This window comes from Plasmodium relictum (assembly GCF_900005765.1).
Source record: "Plasmodium relictum strain SGS1 genome assembly, chromosome: 13".
NCBI classification, from domain to species: Eukaryota; Apicomplexa; class Aconoidasida; order Haemosporida; family Plasmodiidae; genus Plasmodium; species Plasmodium relictum.
In genome coordinates this window covers 1786481-1809045 of record NC_041691.1, presented here as the reverse complement: position 1 = coordinate 1809045, position 22565 = coordinate 1786481, and the positions used below count along the sequence as shown (strand labels likewise).

The 22565-nt window shown below is 17.2% G+C and overlaps 7 protein-coding genes across 7 annotated transcripts; 4 read left to right on the top strand and 3 right to left on the bottom strand.

The window, feature by feature from the left end:
* Positions 1 to 300: 300 nt before the first annotated feature.
* Positions 301 to 2670, bottom strand: PRELSG_1346100 (conserved Plasmodium protein, unknown function; the record flags this gene model as incomplete). Its single annotated transcript, XM_028679004.1, has 1 exon — positions 301 to 2670. The coding sequence occupies one exon, from the start codon at positions 2668 to 2670 to the stop codon at positions 301 to 303; it is 2370 nt and encodes a 789-aa protein (XP_028536093.1).
* Positions 2671 to 4006: 1336 nt separating this feature from the next.
* Positions 4007 to 4882, top strand: PRELSG_1346000 (conserved Plasmodium protein, unknown function; the record flags this gene model as incomplete). Its single annotated transcript, XM_028679003.1, has 1 exon — positions 4007 to 4882. One exon carries the CDS (start codon positions 4007 to 4009, stop codon positions 4880 to 4882), a length of 876 nt encoding a protein of 291 aa, XP_028536092.1.
* A 1209-nt stretch (positions 4883 to 6091) lies between these two features.
* Positions 6092 to 8881, top strand: PRELSG_1345900 (conserved Plasmodium protein, unknown function; the record flags this gene model as incomplete). Its single annotated transcript, XM_028679002.1, has 5 exons — positions 6092 to 6230; positions 6419 to 6513; positions 6672 to 8074; positions 8292 to 8535; positions 8711 to 8881. 5 exons carry the CDS (start codon positions 6092 to 6094, stop codon positions 8879 to 8881), a joined length of 2052 nt encoding a protein of 683 aa, XP_028536091.1.
* Positions 8882 to 9591: 710 nt separating this feature from the next.
* PRELSG_1345800 (GTPase-activating protein, putative) lies at positions 9592 to 12607 on the bottom strand (the record flags this gene model as incomplete). Its single annotated transcript, XM_028678999.1, has 6 exons — positions 9592 to 9696; positions 9766 to 9870; positions 9947 to 10016; positions 10135 to 10307; positions 10379 to 10466; positions 10638 to 12607. The coding sequence occupies 6 exons, from the start codon at positions 12605 to 12607 to the stop codon at positions 9592 to 9594; spliced, it is 2511 nt and encodes an 836-aa protein (XP_028536090.1).
* A 532-nt stretch (positions 12608 to 13139) lies between these two features.
* BET5 (trafficking protein particle complex subunit 1, putative) lies at positions 13140 to 13870 on the top strand (the record flags this gene model as incomplete). The annotated part of the gene is made up of 3 exons (XM_028678998.1): positions 13140 to 13521; positions 13588 to 13700; positions 13796 to 13870. The coding sequence occupies 3 exons, from the start codon at positions 13140 to 13142 to the stop codon at positions 13868 to 13870; spliced, it is 570 nt and encodes a 189-aa protein (XP_028536089.1).
* Positions 13871 to 14201: 331 nt separating this feature from the next.
* Positions 14202 to 16814, top strand: PRELSG_1345600 (conserved Plasmodium protein, unknown function; the record flags this gene model as incomplete). Its single annotated transcript, XM_028678997.1, has 1 exon — positions 14202 to 16814. One exon carries the CDS (start codon positions 14202 to 14204, stop codon positions 16812 to 16814), a length of 2613 nt encoding a protein of 870 aa, XP_028536088.1.
* Positions 16815 to 17355: 541 nt separating this feature from the next.
* PRELSG_1345500 (DNA mismatch repair protein, putative) lies at positions 17356 to 22098 on the bottom strand (the record flags this gene model as incomplete). The annotated part of the gene is made up of 4 exons (XM_028678996.1): positions 17356 to 18386; positions 18550 to 18798; positions 18893 to 19421; positions 19537 to 22098. 4 exons carry the CDS (start codon positions 22096 to 22098, stop codon positions 17356 to 17358), a joined length of 4371 nt encoding a protein of 1456 aa, XP_028536087.1.
* Between the last annotated feature and the right edge of the window lie 467 nt (positions 22099 to 22565).

Genomic DNA, 22565 nt, shown 5'->3' with positions numbered 1-22565 from the left:
CATTATTTAAATCAAAATTAAAAAAAAAAATAAAGCTTGGTGAAGTATTAAAAAAATATAAAAAAAAATATTTGGATTTAGTGTTCGAAAAAAAAAAACCCAAATTTAAAAGTGAATTCATTTGGATATTTTTATAACGAACACTTTTTCTTCTAATTCCCTTAAGTACTGTAGATTTTTCCTTTTTAATTATTAAAATTATTATTTTTTCCCTTTTATAAAACTCATTCCATTTTTATCATTTTTTTAGCTTTTTTTATTTTTAATTTATATATATATATATATATATATATATATATTTTACACACTTTCAATTTTGTATATTATATTAGATGGAATTATTCTTTTATTTTCATTAATGAACTCTTTCCATTTTGATATTGTAATAAAATATTTAGTAATAAACTCTTCAACTGCATTACAATAAGAAGGTAAATTATTTTTATATAAATTATTCTTAACAAGTTCTACGGAATTTTCTAAATGTTTATGTAAATTAATTTTATTCAAGAATAATTTTTGCAAATTATTTACAAGACTTTTTTCATGTTCAATTAAATCTCTATGATATGATTGACCATTTTTTTTAGAATAATTTCTAATTTCTATCATCTCTAATATATCTTTACGTATTTTTTTATATTTTGATCTTAATACTTTTCTATTTTCTTTAATTAAATCTATTATTGAATCTACTGATCTATATACTGTTGAAAATAACTTTATCCTTTCACTTTGAGATTTTAAAGAATCAAATCTACTTATAACATTATTATATAAAATATTAAAATAAGAAGAAGATAAAACATTCTTATTAATATTCTCACTCACTTCAGACGATTTTGTTAAATCAAAATCAGGAGGAAAGATAATATTTTTATTTTCTTCATATGCTTTAGTAAGTCTGTTATCATTATTATAATATCCATAGTTATTCTTAACGTAAGCCTTCCATAATTTTCTCATATTTTCAAAATCATCTACTAAATTATCATGATAAATTATGTTACTAACTACATTAAGTACATTATCCACTTCAGAATGTAATTGCCCAGTAGCTGCTTCAAAAGAATTCATATTTGATTTCAAATTTAAAAACTTCTCTCTAAATAGATCAATCCTATATCCTATATTACTTCTTAGTGTGCTCATATTTTCAGGACTATGAACTAATTTAACAAACTCAGATTTACGTAATTTTAAAGATGTTTTAATATTTTGTAAACTATTGATTATTCTATCTAAATTGGAGATTTGTTCTCCCTCTAAATGATTATTCTTACTTTTAAAAAGTCTTATTCTTTTTTGCAAAATAAAAATTGCATGTGAAAATCTATTAGAAGCCATTAAAAAATCACTTGTTCTAAAATTTTGGATTTCGTCCCAACAAAGATTATAAACGTTGGCATTAGTATCATAATCTTCTTTGTATAAATATTTATTTATTTCATCAAATAAGTTTTCATATAATTTTACTAAATGATCACTAGCTTGATTAAAATAATTTAACAATTTTTCTGAGATTTGCAAACTAACATTTAAAACTTGGAGAATATCTTTTCGTTGGCAATAAGAAAAAGGATTTTGATGCTCTAACCAATATTTATGTTTTTCTAATAACATTAATAATTTTTCAAAATTATCGTACATTCTTCCTGAATCAGATTCTGAATTACTTTCAATTGATTTTATATATTCCTCATATTCTTTTCTAACTTCTTCCTCAGTTAAAATAGTATCTTTTACATCTGAAAAATCGTATAATTTTACATTTCTTTCTTCAATTCCAATTCCATTCGATATTTTACTTACTTTATTATCTAAAATACCTATTTTTTTTTTAAGATCATATTTTGCTTCAGTAATTTTATTTTCTAAATCGAAAACTGACATAAAAGATATATCTTTTAATTGATCCAATATTCTTGTATCCATTGAATCATAACTTGAACTTTCATATTTAAAAATATTACTTTTTATATCTCCTTGTAATTGCTTAACTTTATAATTTAAATTATTCAAGGTAGTGATCTTATTTCTTAATTCACTTAATAAGTTTTTAAGGGAATAAAATTTAGATTTATTTTTTTCTGTATAATAATTGTAATCTGATTCTGATTCTAATTCATCATACTTATATAATGATGAATTTATTTCTTTAGAAGCAGATAAAGCATCCATATATAATTTTTCAATTTCTGAAGATTCATTATAAATTTTTTTCAACAAACTATTATATTTTTCTTTTATATTATATGTATTATAAGAAAAATGTTCCATAAAATCTATAACACTACGCTCTTTATCTAAAATAAGTCTTTCTAAAAACCTACGTAATTCATATCTATCAGTATACTCTCTATTTATTTTCGCAAAATAATCATTTATAATCTTTCTCTCAAGATGATCAATTAAATCATATTTATTATAACTTCTATTATTTAAATAGCATTTAAAAAGTTCTGATGTTATATAACTGTCAATAAAAAAACGCACACTGCTATCACGTAATATATTTGAAAATTCTACGTTAATCTTGAATCCTTTTAAAATATCCCAATATAAGTTTTTACCAATGCTAAGCGTGAATGATGTATGCGCCAAATTTTTGCTTAATAAAGCAAAAAAAAGAATGAAAAATTGAAATATATACAAATGTAGCTTCCTCATTGATAATAATTAAAATTTAAAAATTAAAAAAAAAAAACTTTCTTTTTTAGATTTATCTTTTCTATATAAAAAGAGTCTAATTCATAAAATAAAATTTTTTATAATTATATATATATTTTTTTTTTTTTTTAATGTACTTCTATTTTTATCTTACTGCACTAGTATATTTAAATTATAAAATAGCTCATATATTATTTTTTTTATTATAGCTATAAAACTTAATTGGTCTTTTATTAGAAAAAAAAAAATAAATAAAATAAAATAATAGTAATAAAAAAAAAAAATCTATAAAAACAAAAATTTAAAAAAATAAAATCTATATAAAAGCTATCTTTTCTGTTATTTCTATTTTTATTATTTTAAAAATTTCAAAAATAACAAAGATAATAATAAAAAATAATAATCAAAAGTAAATGAATTAAAATTTATATAAAAGAAAATAACCTACTGCATACATATATTTTCTTTATTTCTATTTTTTTGGTTCGTATGATTTTAAATGTAATAAAAGCCTTATATAGAATAAAATTAAAAAAAAATTAATTTCGAATATAGAGAGAAAAAGAGAAGAAATACTTTTATGTATTATTGAAATTATGTATTGTCATATAAAAAATAAAATAAAATATTTAACTTTTATTTTTTTTATATATGTATTTTTAAGTATATTAAAAAATTAAATTATATATTCATAGTAAAAAAAAAAAAATTTAAGTTTCTAAAATAAAATCTTAGAATATTGATATCATAAATTATAAAAAGATAATTGCATCTAATACAAGAAAGTCCATTAAATTTTAAAATTATATATCTTTTTAATTATGTTGTTAAAAAGAAAAGTTATTTAAAAAGATATAAAAAGCTTTAAATTTTTAGTTGTCAATTTAATTTAGATATCTTTTTCAATTTATTTTATCTAGTTCAATAAATGCATGCACCTGAAATATTGAACATGCATTATTATTAACTGTTCGTTTGAATATTTTAGAGTTTTTTTTTTATCTTTCTTATTTTAAAAAAAAAAAAAAAAAAATTAAGTAAAAACTAGCATGCAAATAAAAAAAAAAAAATATTCGGAACTTATTAAAGAATTTTTTCTTTTTTTTCAAAATATTGTTACAGTTATATATATATAAATATATAAGACAATAGAAGATATTGAATAAAATTCAAGGGCAAAAAATAATATCTAGATACCTATTTATAAAAAATTTTTTTATCCTAATTTTTTAAATATATTTAATATTTAATTTTTTTCAATATTAATTCAACTACATTTTAAACTTTTTTTTTGTTTTTTTAATTAATTTATAATTTTAAAATAGGGTAATTAAAGATGTTCAAAAATAAAGTTTTGCTTTTTTTTTTATTTAATTTTTTTTATTTTTTCGTGGCTATTTTTGTAAATGGAAAGGGTGAAAACAATATTTTGAATTCTATGAAAAATGATAATAAAAATAATGCAAATCCTGAGCATGTAGTAGGCTCAGAGGATATTGAAAAGATAAAAAAATTATTATCTGAAAATAAAATTGAAGAAGCAAATAAATTATTCCAGGAAATGAATAAAGCATTAAAGAAAGAAGGAACAGATGAAAATAGTCCTTCAAAAGATGAAAAGCAAAAGATGTTTGAAAATTTAATTAATCCTAATGATCTTCATGAAATGATGAAATTTTATATGTATTTACAAAATATATTAAATTCAAAAAATGAGACATCTGAAAAAAAAATGGTTAAAACATTTTTAAGAAAATCTATTCAAAAAATGAAGGATAATGAAAAAAATCAAGAAAAAAAATCAATAGATGATATTATAAAAGATACAGAAGGACATAAGGAAATGTTAGAAAAATTAGCTGATCTAATGAAAATAGATAAAGAAAAATTAAAGGAGGAAGAAATTAAAAATAAATTAAATCAAATATTAATTGGGATGCTTAAATTTATTGACTATACAAATAATAGTGAAATGATAAATTCATTAATGGATGAAATAGAAATAAAAGAAGTAGAATCGGAAGATGGTGTATCAAAACCCAAATTACAAGTTAATATTAATAATAGTAAGACACATTTGGAAATGTTACAAAAAGCTTCAAATTTCATGGGATTACAAATTAATCAAGAAGACTTAGAAAGATTAACTTCTAATAATAGTTGGTATGAAAATTTTCTAAATAATATTTTGAATAGTTCAGATGAACTTTAAAAAAATAAGTGAATATCAAAATATTAATAATTATATAGTATTTTGTATTTTATTTTTTTTAAAACAAATTTATCAACATAAAGTAATAAATATATATATATATATAGGCATATATTTATTATAGTTTTATAATGCTTTTAATGTATCATTTATATTTTTTTTACTTTATATATATTTTTCTAAAATTCTTAACTATATAATATTAAAAAAAAAAATTTTAATGCATATTATAAGAAATTAATTTTTTTTTTTTATGTAAATTCATAGTATATATTATTTTAATATTGAAGCATTTTTTCTTTTTTTTTTTTTTTTGAGAAAAAGAAAAAAACAGAATAATAATATGATATATATATTTGTCAATGATTTATTTTACATTAACTTACAGAAGATTCTTTATTTAATAATAGTATATAAAAAAAAATAAATAAAAATACAAATAAAAATATTGATTATTCAAATTTACTGTAAACTATTTGTAATTGCAAAGCAAATTTTAGTTAAATTTTATATTAAAGAATAAATAAAATATTAAAAGTAAAAAAAAAAAAAAATAATAGTATAAATATTGAAAAAAAAAACCTAAAAATAAGTAAAAAAATAAAGAAATTTATATTAAAAAAAATAAAAGTTTTTAATTAAAATTATTTTTCTATTAAAGAAAAAGTATTTATTCGTTTGTTATATATAGAAAAAAATATGTTCGTGTTACTCAAAATTTAATAAAAAAATTTTTTAAATTACAAAAATGAAGAATCAATTTTTAATGTAATGAAATGAAAAAATTTATTTGGCAAAACTTTTAACATAAAAATTATTAGAGACATATTATGTAGAAAAAAAAAAAAATATTATAAAAATATTATACTTAATTGTACTTGTATATAAAACATATAAAGTGAAATAAACGAAATAGTGCAAGTTTTTATTTTATAAAAAAAAATTACAAACTTTTTTTTTATAGATTACCAAACACCTTTAATAAAAGTAATATAAAATATTTTTTTTTATTTCTTAATTATAGTAACTTATCAAAGCATTGTTATAAATTTATTTTTTTTTTCTTTTTTAACATTACATAATTAATATATTAGTTTCATTGAAGACTATATTAAATACAAATTTTTTTTTTTTTTTTGTAATCTTATATCAAAATGTTATTAATAAATTTTTCTCCTTGCTAATTTGAATTTATAAAAAGTAATAAAAATGGAAGAAAAAATTAAAGACATTTATTTAAGTTTAAAAAAAAAAAATAAAAAGGAATGGGCAGAATTGATGGAGCAATTAACAAAAGATCAAAAACGAAAATTAATATTTTTTATAAAAAAGAAAAATAAAAATTCATGTAAGTTGGATATTTCCATATATATTAGTATTAAATTTCTTCTAAAATGTTTTATATAAATAATATTGTAATTACACAAATTATTATTCACTATAATTCAAATAATATTAATACATTTTTAATTCATATGCCTTCAGTATATACTTGTTTTAATAGAGTTTCTTCTCCTTTTTTTTTTTTTTTTTTAGTACATAAAATAAAAAATATTAAAATTGAGAAAAATAGTGAAAAGATTAAGACAAAGACTAGCAACAATTATCACATCTTAGTTGATTACTCAAATGTTAGTATTTTTTTAAATAATTATTGATACCATTTATTTTTGTAACTATTAAACTTATTATAGATAATTAAAATTCTTTAAGAAATATATACTTTTTTAATAAAAAAAAATACCTTTACTTTTTATAATTTAAAATCTTTTTTTTTTTTTTTACTTAGGTTAATTATAACTTAAACTTAAAAAATTACATAGCTAGAATATTACGTATATATAAATTAGAAGATAATTATGATTTTATAAAGGCTTTACATTTGTATATGAATATATTAAGCTATATTATATTTAAAAAATTTTCATATGAATGCAAAAATGATGAAAAAAATAAAAATCTATTAATATTTTTAAAGAAATTATTTCCATTTGAGTTTCAAAAATTTGAAGAAAAATATAATATGAGATGGAGTAAGGATTTTATTTCATCTGAAAATATAAATAAAGAAAAAATTTCTACGGAAAATGTGAAAATTAAAAAAGAAATAGATTTAATGGTTGATAAAAAAAATAAAAATGATTATGAAAAAGAATATAAACATAATCATTTAAATGAACAAAATTCAGATCAATGTAATATTATTAATAATCTTAAAAAAACAAATATAATAGATTCAAATTTAGATAATTCAAATAATAAAGAAAATATTGATAATAAAGTAAATGAGGTGAACTCATTAGAACATAAAAAGGAAATTTTGACAAAACATAAAAATTTGAATACAACTAAAAAAAATAATTTGGAATTATTAATAAAAACTGAAAAAGATGATGACACATATGATAGAATTAGTAATGAACATATTTTGAACAATTTAGATAATTATGTAAAAAAAGAATTTAATCAAGAAATTTTTAAAAATAAAGATATAAAAAAAATTATATCAAATATATTTGACGAACAAAGATTTGAGTATCGCATTCGTTTTAGAAGTATAATTTCACAAAATTTAAGTCATTCTGAATATAAGAAATTCTGTGATCAAAGAGAAAAATTATTTAAATATAAAAAAAAGAATTTTATTAAATGGATTGCTAAATTTACTAATATAAATTCATTAGATTTATACATAGTTAATTTTTTTATATTTTTATTTTTAGATAGATTATATTTAATAATAGAAACATATATTCGATTGAATTATTGCAAATACATAAATTCCTATGAAGTTTTTCTAGAGCATTTAGATGAATTTCATAATTTTGATAATATTTTAAATTATATTACAAATATAGAAAACTCTTATCCAAATAAATTAGATGATATTGAAAAAAATACAAACATTGATAATCAATTCATAAATTACAAAAATTCTGATAATTTCAATGATATTTATTATAGTATTATAAAAGAAAATTTTAAGAATTTTTTTTTATCAATAGATTTAATTTATAATATAGATATTCATTATTTTAAGATAAAGAATAAGATAACTTTTGAAAAGTTAATAAAAATTGATATAACTTCTTGTATTAATGATTCAAACATTTATGAAATAATTCAATATGATAAAAATAAAAGTGTTGATCACTGGAAGGCATTCACGAATTTTGTATTACTTCAAAATAAGTAAGACATTATTTTAAAAAAAAAAATATATAAAAATATAAAAAAAAAAAAAATTTTAAATCAGTGAATTATTTCAAAATAAAATAAAAAAAAATTTAATCACATAAAAGCAATTTAAATATTTTATATAACACATTATCTAATATTATGTCCACATTTATTCGCATTTTTAAATATATTAATGTAATTCTATTTTTTTTTTTTTTTTTTTTTAAAGTAGTAATTTAAAATTTCAAAAATTTGATTGTTTCTCTGTTTTCTTAATTGTTCGATTCAAATATTATTTAGAAGAATTTAAAGAGAACGCTAACATTGATCATATATACAAAACTATAAAAGAGGAATTTGATGAAATAGAAAATTATTTAAAGAGTGAAAGTAATGAAAATGATTTTGAATATAGCCATTTAATACCTATTTATCTTGATCTTCAAAAAGAAGTTAAAAAGGTGTGTGTTTATGTAACCATCTTTATTATGAATATTAAAAAAATAAAAATAAAATATAATAAACTTATAAACAAATTAAAAAAATAAAAAGCGTTGCGTTAAAAATACATAAAGTTATTTATTTCAAGACAAAATTAATTTAAAAAATGGGAAAATATATTTTCATAAACTTTTTTTTTTTTTATAGGTTTGTGAATATATAAAATTCTATGGTAATTTAATATCATTTGTGAATTTTATTCAAAAATATGTTAATTCTTCTAATATAGTTAAAAATGAAGAAAATAATGAAAAAAATTATTTTGATTTATCTTTTTTTTTAAGTTCATATGTAAATGAACATGTAAAGAAAGAATAATACTTTTGTATTTTTTTTTTTAATATTTTTTTTTTATTACTCATTAATTGAATTTTTTGTTTATTTTATTAATACTTTTATTAATTACATTGAAGTCTATTTACTTTGATAAAAACTATTTTTTATTTAAATTTTTTCATTTTATTTCGTTTTATTTTTCTGTTATTTATACATTTTTCAGTTTTTTTAAATTTTCGAGTTAACATTTTTTAATTTTTTTAATTTTTAAGATGTGTTTCGTGATTTTCTATATATATATATATATATATATATTTATTCGTCTCATAAAAATTGAATATTTCTATTTAACAAATTGTTAATGAAAAGTATTAAAAAAAAATACTAATTTTTATATATATTTTTAGTTTTGTTTTATAATTTTTTGAATAAAAATAACTTTAAAATTTTATAAAGGAAAAAAAAATAAAAAGATAAAACTTTATATAAAAAAAAAAAAAAAATCTATATTAAAATAAAGATAAATACTTTTTTTGTAAAATTTCATAAAAAACTTAATAATTTTCTTAAGTTATATATTTCTTTTTAAGATGCAGTTTCATAAATTTATTCCATTTTTATCCAAAATATTTTACATTTATACAGAATGTTATATAAAATGTAATATTATTAAATTAACATTGTAAGCAAGTTCATATCATAGGAATAAAAAATATTATTTATTTATAATTAAAAAAAAATATATATATAAACTAAAGTTTCTCATTGTTAATTTTATCAAAGTATTTCTTTCTATAATACAGAATTTTACTTTTCTTAATTTTTATTGTTTTTAACAAATCCCAAAACCTATCTTCCTAAGAAATAAATAATAATTAAAATAAGATAAAAAAGAATAAGTAAAAAGTTTTTTATCATTTATTCACCTGAATATTTATATTAAAAGAAAAGGTAGACAGATTTTTTACAACAACATCAACATTTTCAAAATGGCAGAATTTATCAAGGTAAGTGAATATACATATAATTATCTTGAAAAAAAAAAAAAAATGAAAATGAAATTTTTTTAAGAAAAATTTATTTTATAAAAAAAAAATGTTATACTACCTCATATATTATTTTGTCATATAACGTATATATATCAAATAAACGTATAAATATGTGAAAAGGTAAGCATCTGAAAAAGAAAAAAAAAAATAATATAAAGGATAATAATAAAAAATAATTTTAAAATAAAATATATATATATAATATTTATTTATCTGTGCAATTATGAAAAAAAAAGACAAAATTACATAAAAAAAATAGTGAAAATCCATTGAATAAAAATATTATCTATATTATAATGTTTAATAATTTCTTTATATATTTCTATATTTCTTTTTAATAAAATTTCCCTTATAGTATAAATATAAACTTTTATTTCTTCCTTATTAAAACTATATAAATTATAAATATCTTTTTTATCCTGTATAATAAAAAAAAAAAAAAAAAAAATTAAAGAAAAATAAAGGTTTAAAATTTTTTTTTTTAAATTACCATGAAATTTGCAAAATGTACAAAAGCTGTTTCCAAATCACAATATAACAAAAAGACTAGTGCAATGTATGACATTCCCTGAACATAACTAAAGTATTATAATTTACAATATTAATTAAATTATATATAAATAAAAGTTATATATATAGAAAGAATTCTGAGAATATATATAATTTTCTACAAAAAATTTAACTTTTTTTTTATATTTAAATTTACATTTACATTTATATTTTTATTTTTTATTTTATTTTCATATTACCCTAATTCTGGTTTGAAAAGTACGTACATCTGTAATAATGTATTTAATTTTTTTTTCATATCTGATAAGTTAACAGTAAGTATAAAATTATATATAGTAATATTATATTTTTTAAAATATTCCTGATTTTTTTTTATTATGTAAGTTGTTCTATCTAAATCGATTAATATTTGATAAAAAAATTTTTCAACAGAAAGACTTTGAAATAATCTTATATTAGAATTAGATATATCTTTATTGTTGTTTCTGTTATTATTATTCTCATTATTATTATTATTATTATTATCATTTTTAATATTATTTTTTTCGTTATTATTATCATCGGTATTACTTTCATAAGAATTAATTTCAATTTTATTATTCCCCCTATTGTTTATATTATTATTATTGCTATTCTCATCCTCAATTTCAATATTATTATTATTATTTTCATAGATTAATGAATTATTTTTGTCATCAATAAAAACTTTTGTATTTTTTTCAGTATTGCAGTTAAGACTTAGTTCTGTGTCTTCAATATTTAAATTTAAATTGTTATTTCGTAAAATACTTAAAGACTTGAAATATCTTGAAACATGATTGTGATACTGTCTATTATTAGTATATACGTAGGATTGCATAAAAGTAGTATTTTTAATTAATATTTGAACAAAATATTCTGTCAATTTTAGTCTATTGCTAATACTCATTTCCCAAAAACACTCTTTTATTTTTTTTGGCATACAATTATCAATCATAAGACTAATTAACAATTTTTTTTTTTTCTCATTTTTTATCATAGGTAATATTTCTTCATACCAATAAATAAGAGTACTGATTTCTTGATTTTTACAATTGTTATCGCTTTCTTCCTCTTTCTTATTTTCACTTTCATATTTCAAATATTTTTCATCAATTTCACTTGATATATTACTTTCTCTTTTATATTTATCAAGTTCCTCTTTTTTATTTAAAAATAAATTATCCACATTAGTAGGACTATTTTTATTAGAATATTCTGAATGTTCATTTTCACTTAATGGCAATTTTATGTATTTATTTTTTTTATTTTCCATTTTTTCATTTATTTTGTCTAAATTTGTTTTAAAATTATCTTCATCATTATATATCTTTTCACATTCCAAAAATAAATTTTTATTTAGGCATTTTTCAGACTGTTCTTTGTGCATAGGAAAATCTTTATTTTTTTTTTTCTTTTTATTAAAAAAGTTTAAAAAATAATTATTATTAACATATTTTTTATTATTGATTTTTTTTTTTTCATCTATATTATCAACAATTATTTCTTTACTTTTAATTAAAATCTTTTGCATTTCGATTATTTTTTTTAATGTTTTTATTTCATTTTGGAGATTTTTATTTACATGCAACAGTTCAACGTATAATTCATGATATATAACATTGTGATTATATTCATAAACATTTCCTGGAACAATATTACTTGATTTTATGTTTTCCTTATTTACAAAATATTCCCTAAAGCCATTTTTAATTAAGTTATTTTGTGATAAATTGTTTTCACTATATATTTTATTCAATGAAATTTCCTTTTTTTTTTCTACAGCATAAAAAAGTGATTTTTTACTTTTTAAATCATCTGAGAAATATGTATCTTTTTGATCATCAGATATAATATTTTTTTTTATTACATCAGATAAACTATTACTTTTTGTACAATCATAATTTCTACTCTTCATTATATCAGATAAACTGTTTTTTTCTTTATTTTCATCTAAAACACTACATTGAAATTTTTGTTCTAAATTTGGTTTAATATTTTTATAAAGCAATTCATCACTCTGAATTTTATCATTATTAAAAAGGTTTCCTCCTGAAAATCTTCGTACATCTCCTAACTCTTTATGTAATGTATCATTTTTGTAATTAAAAGGTATTTTTCCATTTTCTTTGCTAATATCCTCATTTTCATTGGCATTTGCCTTGTATTCTTTCTTGTCATTTAAATCCATGATTTGTAAGTGACATATAATCTTTTATTAATTTTTTTCGTACATTTTTAAAGAAACAATTGGTTATTAATTTTTAATAATTAAAAAAATATACTCAAAAATAAAGAGTATTCTTTTTTTTTAGTATATTTATTATATATATAAATTTTTTTTTTTTTAATAAAATTTTAAAATTTTGTGTGGCATTCTAAAAGAAAATTCTGATATTATAGATTTATTAAATTTATGTGTGTACATTTATTTTTACTCTTTTTTTTTTTTTTATTTTTCTTTCAAATTAACATAAAAAAAAAAATTATATTTAAATTAATATAAATTAAACTTCAAAAAATAAATAATAGAAAATGTATCAAATGCATTATAATGTTAAATATAAATGCAAAATTTAATCTTTTGAAAACATATTATAAATAAAAGGATAAAAATCTATTATTTAAAAGAAAAAAAAATTTACTATTTTTTAAAATACTTTTGGTTCTTTTTAATCTTTTTCTTTTATATATATATATATGTGTATCAATTATTTAAAAACATGTCAAATGATAAAATTATAGAAAATTTTGATATATCTTGTGATTATTATTATTTCTACATATTTTATAAAAATCAATGTATCTATAGTATTAATTTAAAAAAAGATGACAAAGAAAAAAAAACAAAAATAAATAAAAGTGAAAATGAGAAATTATTATTAGGATCCATATATGCCATAAATTACCTATGTTTTAATATTCAACCAAACAAAAAATTAAAGAATCTTTATAAGACTATTGAAAATACTAACAAAAATATGAATCAAAGTGTGAAAGATTATAATCAAAATATTATTAACAGACAAGATAATTTGCACGTTGGAAATTTTAATTCTTTTAATACTCCATTTTATAAATTACATTATTTTGAAACATTGACAGGTTTTTTACATAATTAATTTATTTTACCTGAACAATATAAATAACTTTTATTTTTATTTTTTTTAGCTTATAAATTTGTTCTTATTACACACAAGAATACACCAAAATTATCTAATTTTTTAAGGGATATTTATAAAACATTATTTCTTGATTTAATTATATTTAATCCTATGTATAATGTAATATATATATACATATATATGTAATTTAACCTATTTAAACATATTTTTTTATATTATAAATTTTCATATTTTTTTTTTTTACTCTCTAAAAGATAGGAGATGAGATAAAAGATAAAGAATTTGACGAAAAAATAGTAGAACAAATTAAAAGATTATCATTTTCATAAGTATTAATTTTAATTTTTTTTTTTTAAATATTGTTTTTCTTTTATAACTTCGATGTAACTTTTTTTTTTTTTTTTTTGTTAGATTTTTTTTTTATATATTTTTTTTTTTATTCAAGGTTTTCATGAAAATTAAAAAAAAAAATTCATATTTTTATTAAATGAATTAAAATACTTTTTATTATTCATACTTAAAATTCTATTAATCATAAAATAGATACATATGAACACTAAATAATAAGTTTAATTTTTAATAATGCAGTTCATTTATATTAAATAAATGTGTATAATATATATATTATGAATATTTTTTGATAAAATATAGAAATGTAAAATGGTAATTGATACTCAAAATTTTTATGGTAAAAGAACAAATGGGAAAAATTATCTTGAAGAGAATATCGAAAAATATAATTTATTAAAAAGAATAAAGAATTTAAACGAACCAAATAGAAATAAAAACATAAAAAAACAAATTTTTTATAAGCAGCATGAAGCACTATTATGCTATAATGAACTCTTAAAAAGTAATTTATTAAATAGCAATAAAAATATAATATTATATACAGAAGAACTAGATAACTCTAAGAGATGTTTTATTGTAGACCATTTTTCTAATTTTTTAAAATATTATTGCTTTTGTTCACTATCATTAAGTGATATTTATTTTAATGAAAATACAGAAAAAAATAATGCCACAGGAATAAATAAAAATGATATAAAAAATGAAAGTAAAAATGAACAAGAAATGAATTTATATGAGCTCATTATAACAAATGAAAAAAGGTGGCTATTTTTTGATATAGAATATGATATTATAAATAATTATGAAAATAAAAAATCTATTTTATTTATATTTATTATTGAGTTTTGTTTATATATGTATAAAATTTTCAACATTAAAATTTGCTTAAATGACTTTTTAATATTAGACAGCTCATCAAGTAATAAAATATCTTTTCATATAATTGTAAAAAATACTCACACACTTAATCATGATTATTATGAATATTTAATAGATTATTGTTATTTCTTCTTAAATGAAACTAATATATCAGAAAATACTTTTTATAAAAAATATAAGGAAAAGCAAAAGAAATCCAATTTAGGAGATCAACGAAATTATTTGCTTTTTGATAGTGAAGAATCTATAAAAAATTTTGTTGACTTATTTATAACTCATATAATTCACAAAATTGATCAAACTGAAAATATTTTCATAATTAATTCTTCTACTATTTATCTCGAATATCAACAGAACAATTTTTTTAACAACAATAATTTTCACAACAATAAATTGAACGATCATAAAAACATAAGCGGCTATAAAAATATAAACAATGAAGGAAATATATGTGATAATAAAAAAATAAACGATGATAAAAATATCAATAATGATAAAAACTTAAAAGATGATAAGAATATGAATAATCAAAATAATATAAAAGATGATAAATATCTGAATAATGATAAAGGCTTAAATGATGATAAGAATATGAATAATGATAACAATATAAAAGATGATGACTTTTATCATTATGATGATTATCATATATTTAAGTATGATACAAATGATAATATAGAAAACGAAAATGCAATTGAAAAAAAAATAAAAACAAAAAAAAACCAATATTTTTATATGTATCATAAAGAATTAAAAGATATAGTAGAACATTACATAAAGAAATTAAAAAATAAAGATTTTGAAAATGAAGAAAAATACAACTTCATAATTTTGCTTTATGCAAGAAAAAAAAATGTTGATTTAAATGAACAAACAGGGAATGATGAAAATAATTTGAGCATAATGAATGGATCTAGTTTTGTTGATAAAAATATTAAAAATTTTAATTTCCACCAAAAAAAAAATGAAGATAATGCAATAAAACAAATAAAGAGTACAGAAAAGTGCATTTCGAATTATCACAATTTAGTTAAGATTTATGAAAGTAACAAAAAAAATATACTTTTAAAATGTATTATTGATAACTCTGTTTATAGCAAGAACAGAAATTTTCGAATGATTTTTTCAAGCAAAAAAAATAAAAAAAATAAATTATTATTAAGTAGTATGAACATTAAAAAATATAATAGAAGCAATATAAATGATGTGATATTAAAAAGTTTAGTGACCTTTTATTTTTATAACGATGTAAATTATCAAATAGATGAAGAAATTTTTTTAAAAAATGAAAAGATAAAAGGAAAGAACGAAACAAATTATACTAATGAATATATTTATACATATAAACATTTAAAAAATAAACAATCAAATATGTATAAAAATATCAGTTTAGACAAAATAAATTATGATCATATAAATAATATTTTAAAAATAATTTTCTTTTGGAATTTTGAATTATATAAAAACTTTAAAAAAAATAATATTTACTTGAATAATTTTCAAAATGAAATAAAGAAGGAATATTTTTATAGAATTATTTTAATATATAATAATTTGAAATTTGAAAATTATAAAGAATATATAAATATCAATAGCACTAAATTAAATACTCAAGTAGAATTAAAAGATAATGAAAAAAATACCATTTATAATGGTACCGAAGAAAAAAGTAAACTAGTAAATAAAAATAAAAATGCCATATGCAAAAGTAATTCAATTAATACAAACGACTTGGATAACTATGATATATTATTTTTAAAAAACGATATGTTTTATTTTTATGTATTAAATGAATATAAAAGGTATTTTGATAATAAAATTGATGATCTATTTTTTTTAATAAAATATTTTATATATTCTATCTCATATTGTGGTGAAGAATACATTTTAAATTTTCGAGATAATAAGTATTGCAAAAATAAAAACCTTTCACATAAATCTAATCATATTTATATAATTTACAATTATAATAGGAATTTGTTTGTTCAAAAATGTTATGATAATGATTGTGCTCATTTTGTTTCAGAAATCAATTATATATGAAAAAAAAAAAAATATTTAAAAAAATATTTTAAAATGAAATTTAAAAAAAAATAATATATATATTAAAGAATAAAAGTTAATTTATATTAAAAAGAATGAAACAAGACAAATCAAATAAAGTAAAATTTATTAAAAATAAATATAAAAAAGGGCGGATAAATGTAAAACAAAATATATGTGTGTATATATTTATTTTTTGAAAGTAAGTAATATAAAATAAATAAAAGAAAAATATTTATTAAAATAAATGGTCATGTATCATTATAATTTAAAAAAAAAAAAAATAATAAATAAAATAAAATATATATTTGAAAATTATATTAATATGAGATATTATAATAATGCTATTTGTAAGATTTTTAAAATTATTATAAAAATAGAAACTATTTAAGTAAAATTTATAACTAAAAATTAAATTGTAGTATAACCTTTTTAATAAAACTAATTATATAAAATTAAGATACATAAAGCTTTAATAAAAATTTATTTTAGTAAAATTAATATATATTAATTTAAAAAAAAACGGATAAAATTTTGAGAATTAATTAGAAATTACATTATAATATTTCTTCAAAAAAAGTGATAACTCTTTTTCATATTTAGAAGCAATCTTTTTACTCTCTACATGAAATAGCAAAGTATAAAATGTATTTAAATGAAATTTATAATTTAAAATACTATTCTTCTTTTCATTTTTTAAAAGATTCTTATTATTTAATAAATTTCTAGAATGGCACTTTATTCTTTCAGAAATGTTATCACTTATTCCTATATAAAAATATGGTTTTTTTTCATTTTTTGCAAAAATGCACAAAATATATACAATACTTTTGTTTTTAAAATAAATTGGTATTTCTTCATTCATTCCTATTTTAAGAATTTTCTTACTTGAAGCTTTCTCAATTTTTTTAATAGCTATATTTAACTCTTCCTCATAAGATTCATAATTATTTTTTTCACATAGCACATCGTCAAATATTTCTTTAAAACTATTGTTATTATTACTTTTATTATTCCCATTAACGTTTTTATTTATTTGACTACTGTTTATATTTTCTTCATTATTGTTCATAAATAAGTCTTTTTTTACAATATCATTGTTCATTAAATTTTGCATTTCTTTATCTTGCATTAAATCTAAATCATTTTTAATATCATCAAATTTATGTTGTTTCAAATTATTTTCATTAATATCGTTAAAAAAACTATCAAAAAAAGCATTTAAATTCTTTTTTTCCTCTTTGTTTTTAAGGTAATCTAAAAATTTATAATACAAAGTATTATTTAAATTATGAATCAATTTATACTTTTTTTCATAAATATTTAACAAATGTAAAACTTTAGAGTCAGTGTTTGTATATCTGCATGTTTCTAATGCTTCACTATTTTTGCATATTCCATTTTCTAATTTTGCAACTTTTTCATTTTGTCTTTTCAGATAATTTATATTTTCATTTATTCTTTTGAAAATAATATTTTTGCTTTGACAAATTTTTTTTAGTAAGTCATAATTGTGAGTAATTATTATTCCACAATAATTTTTTAAATAATCAGAAACCGCACTAATAATAACTAAAAAAAGAAAAGTATAAATCCAATAAAATAAAATATATAATAAGACTAATATATACATACATATATATATATCTAATGATGTTCAAATTTGTAACACATTAAAATATAAGACTTATATATATGCAGACATATATATATATCTTTTTTTTTTTATTTTTACTGGCATTATCAACAGGAGTAGTAGCTATGCATGGTTCATCAAGGAGAATAAAAATTTCATTTTCTCTAGATTCCTCTTTATCCAAAGAGCAATTTTCTTTTATTTCTTCAATTATACAATTTATGTAGAATGCCTGTTCTCTAAATAAAGACATATTTTCGATTTGTTCATGATAATTTACATTTTTCAAACTGTAAAATTCTCGAAATTTAGATATAATACTTTTTTTATCACATGGTGCATACATACCTATAGAAATATATAAACATATATTTATATAGAGAATAAAAAGATATATAACTTATATATAATAAATGTATATGTATAGATATATATATAATACCTAGATTTGCCAAAAAAAGAATACATAAAATAGTAAAAGATAAAGTTGTCTTTCCACTCATATTCTTTCCAGTTAATAAAATAAAATTTCTTTTTTTAAAAAAAATGTCATATTTAATTAAATTTTCTTTATTTATGTTGTATGGTTTTGCACCTAAAATATAAGTAAGAGAATCGTTTACATAATTTTTTTTTTCATAAACTTTTTTTATTTCTTCTACTGAATCTTTATCTACATTTTCTTTAATTTTTTTTTCATCTTCTTTTGATAATATTAAAAAATTTTCATCATAAATATAATTGTGATCGCTTTTATTTTCATTTTTTTTTTCGGACAAAGATTCATAGTTGCTATAGTAGTTTTTATTACAAGAAACATTATTTGCTTTATTGTATAATACTTCTTGTATATAAAATAATTTATCATTAATATTATTAAAGTCTTTATGTTCGTAGGTTAAAAATAAATGTTTGCATATAGGCAAATTCCAATCTCTTTTTAAACTATTAATTGTGTGATTATATAAGGCCTAAAAAAAGTATAAAATATATGTATATATATATTAACAAGTAAAAATTATCTCTATTTTAATGTCAGTGTTATGAATAATATAAAAAATAAATATTTTCTTTTTTTAGATTTACCTGAATAATTTGTAAAAAATTAGACACAAACGAAAGAATATGAACAGATGAAGACAACTGAATATTAATTTTTTTAATTGTTTCATTAATTTTTTGTTTTTTTTTATCAATAGCACAAAGATAACTTTTAATTTTTTTTTGAACATTTTCTGTAACAAAAATATTTTTCATTAAATCTGATTTTTTGTTTAAAGGATGAAAAAAATTCAAAGTTTTTTCATTTCTTTTTTTTTTTTTTACACCAATTACATCATTCACATTATCAATTTTTATTAATTTATTTAATAAATTTATATCATACTTTTTTTCTATTTCATCATATTCCGCATAATTGGATATAATAGTTTCTAATAGTTCTTTTCTGTTTTCATCAATTTCCTTATTTTCTTCTATTAATAATTGTTCGTTAATTATATTATGTACGTTATTCTCATGATAATAAACAAACTCATTAAATGAAGTGATATCAGATTCAATAGAAAATTTTATACTAGAAAAATCCAAATTAGTTTTTAAAATTTTTTCAATATTTATTAATAGCTCATAAAATTTTATTATGTTTAATTTAAAAGAATTTTGATGATTAAGAACATGGAAAATAGATATTAAAAGTGAAAAATCAAAATTATGCATACATTTAATTACGCTTTGAATATTAATATATATTTTTTTTAAAATGTTATAATCAGCTTTCAAATTAGACAAAAGAGTTATAACTATATTATTTCTGAATGGTTTTACATTAGGAATAATTAAATTTTTTAAATTTTTTTGGATATAATCATTTATAAAACGTATATGTTTGGTTACCTCAAACGGTGGATAAAACAAAAATAGATTTTTGAAAAATTCTAATGATTCAGTTATATTAATACTTTTAGAATCATTATTATTTACATCTATTATATTAAAAAATAAATAACTGTTTCTATTTTCATAACAATTATTCTGTTTATAAATACCCATATTATAGCTTGTAAAAATATTTAAAGGAGTACAATAAGAATAATAAGAATAATCAAGATTATTTTCTAATGTATAATTGTTTTTTTGCAAATCATTAGTTGATATGTTTTCAGAATTTACTTTCCTCTTATTACCGTTCTCATGATCATTTTTTTCTTGAGAAAGAATCCTTTCATTGTTATTATTACAATTTATATCATTGATACCTACATTTTCATTGTTTACATAATTATTATCATTAATATTACATATATTATCATTTTCATTTTTTATATTAGACAATGATTTTATTTTAAAAACATTTTTATTCTTTATTAATCTAAATAATCCTTTTATATTAATTTGTTTTTTTAATTTATCTAAAATGAACATATGGAAATGAAAGCTATTATTAAAATTATTAAATAAATAATAATTTTCTATTTTAAATAGTTGCGTTATTTTTTTTGTAAAAGAATTATTATTATGCTGATGTATATATACTTTTAAAAAATGAGTATTTTTTAAATAAATATTTAAGACATCGAAAGTTATATTATCATAAATAGATATAGTTTTTAAACTTAAATTTATTTTACTTAATGAAAAAATATTCTTACTTTCAATATATATGCAAACAATCTCTTTTATTATGAAATAATCTTCTAAATCATACGAATTAAAAAAGTAATTATTAGATTTATTTTCTGAGTCATCATTATTTGCTTCTTCAATAGAATTACAATACTGTATATTATTGAGATATAAAGGAAATTCAGGTGTTACTATTTGAGATAGATATCTTTTTTTCATTTTTAATGATTTTTCATTTATTTCTTCATATATGCATATATTTAAATTATTATTTGTTAAAATATTTAGAGCTTTATTTATACTACTTTTTATAAAACCACACGATAATTTATTATTCATTTTTTTTATATTCAAAAATTCTATCAAGAAAATGGAATCTAATCCGTATGTTTCATAAAAATCACCAACCCTTGATAAAATTATACAATTACTAAATTTTTTTTTTTCATCATTTAAAAATTTTAGTAACCCTTTATTTTTATAATTGTCAAAATATAACAAATTGTCGTCTTTTAAATATTCTATACAATTAATTGCATTAATGTTTTTCAAGTTTTCTAATTTTTTAATCCAATAGAGTGGAATTTTCCATTTATTTTTATATAACTTCAGTTCATTATCAGAAGGCAAAAATTTTTCATTTATATTAGAAAAATTTTTTAGAGTATCTTCATTTTTATTATATGAATAAAAAAATTTATTTGATGTTTTTTCATTATCATTAGAAATATTTTCAAAATTACTATTAGATATAATATTATTTTTATCATCAAATATTAGATTCTTTTTATTATTAATTAAATTGTAATTTGTTAATTCAGTAATCTTATATATATCATCTTCTTTTGTATATATTAGGTTATTTATGTAATTTTTGTTTAAGTAAACTATATTTTTTACATTAACTATCCTTTTTCTATTAAAATAATTAAACATTAATTTTTTTTTTAAAGCCATTGTATTTTTTAAAAAAATTAGAAGAATACTAAGAATGAATATATATCTTGGTAAAATGGCATTCATTTATTATGATACTTATAAATATATTTTCTCATTTATCTTTTAAATATTATATAAAAATTATTCTGACGTATATTTAGTCTTGTTTTTGTTTTTGTTTTTGTTTTCGTTTTTTTTTTTTTTTTTCATTTTTCTCATCTTAAGACTATTTAAAATATGCCTATAATATTTATTTTTTACTTTTTTTTTCTTTTTTATTATTCTACTATGATCAAAAATATAAGAAGGCATAACAATTTCTCTTTTAAAAAACAAACATTTTCATAAAAATAATACATAAATTTGATACATATCAATTTGAATCACTTAGAATATAACAAAAAAAAAAAAAAAAACGGATTAATCACAAGAAAAAAAATAAAATAAGATATAAGAATATAAACCTTAATAAAATAACTTAAATAAAAAAATATAAATGCAATCAAATGGTTATATTCATTTAAATGTATTCATCGTTATATTATTTCTTT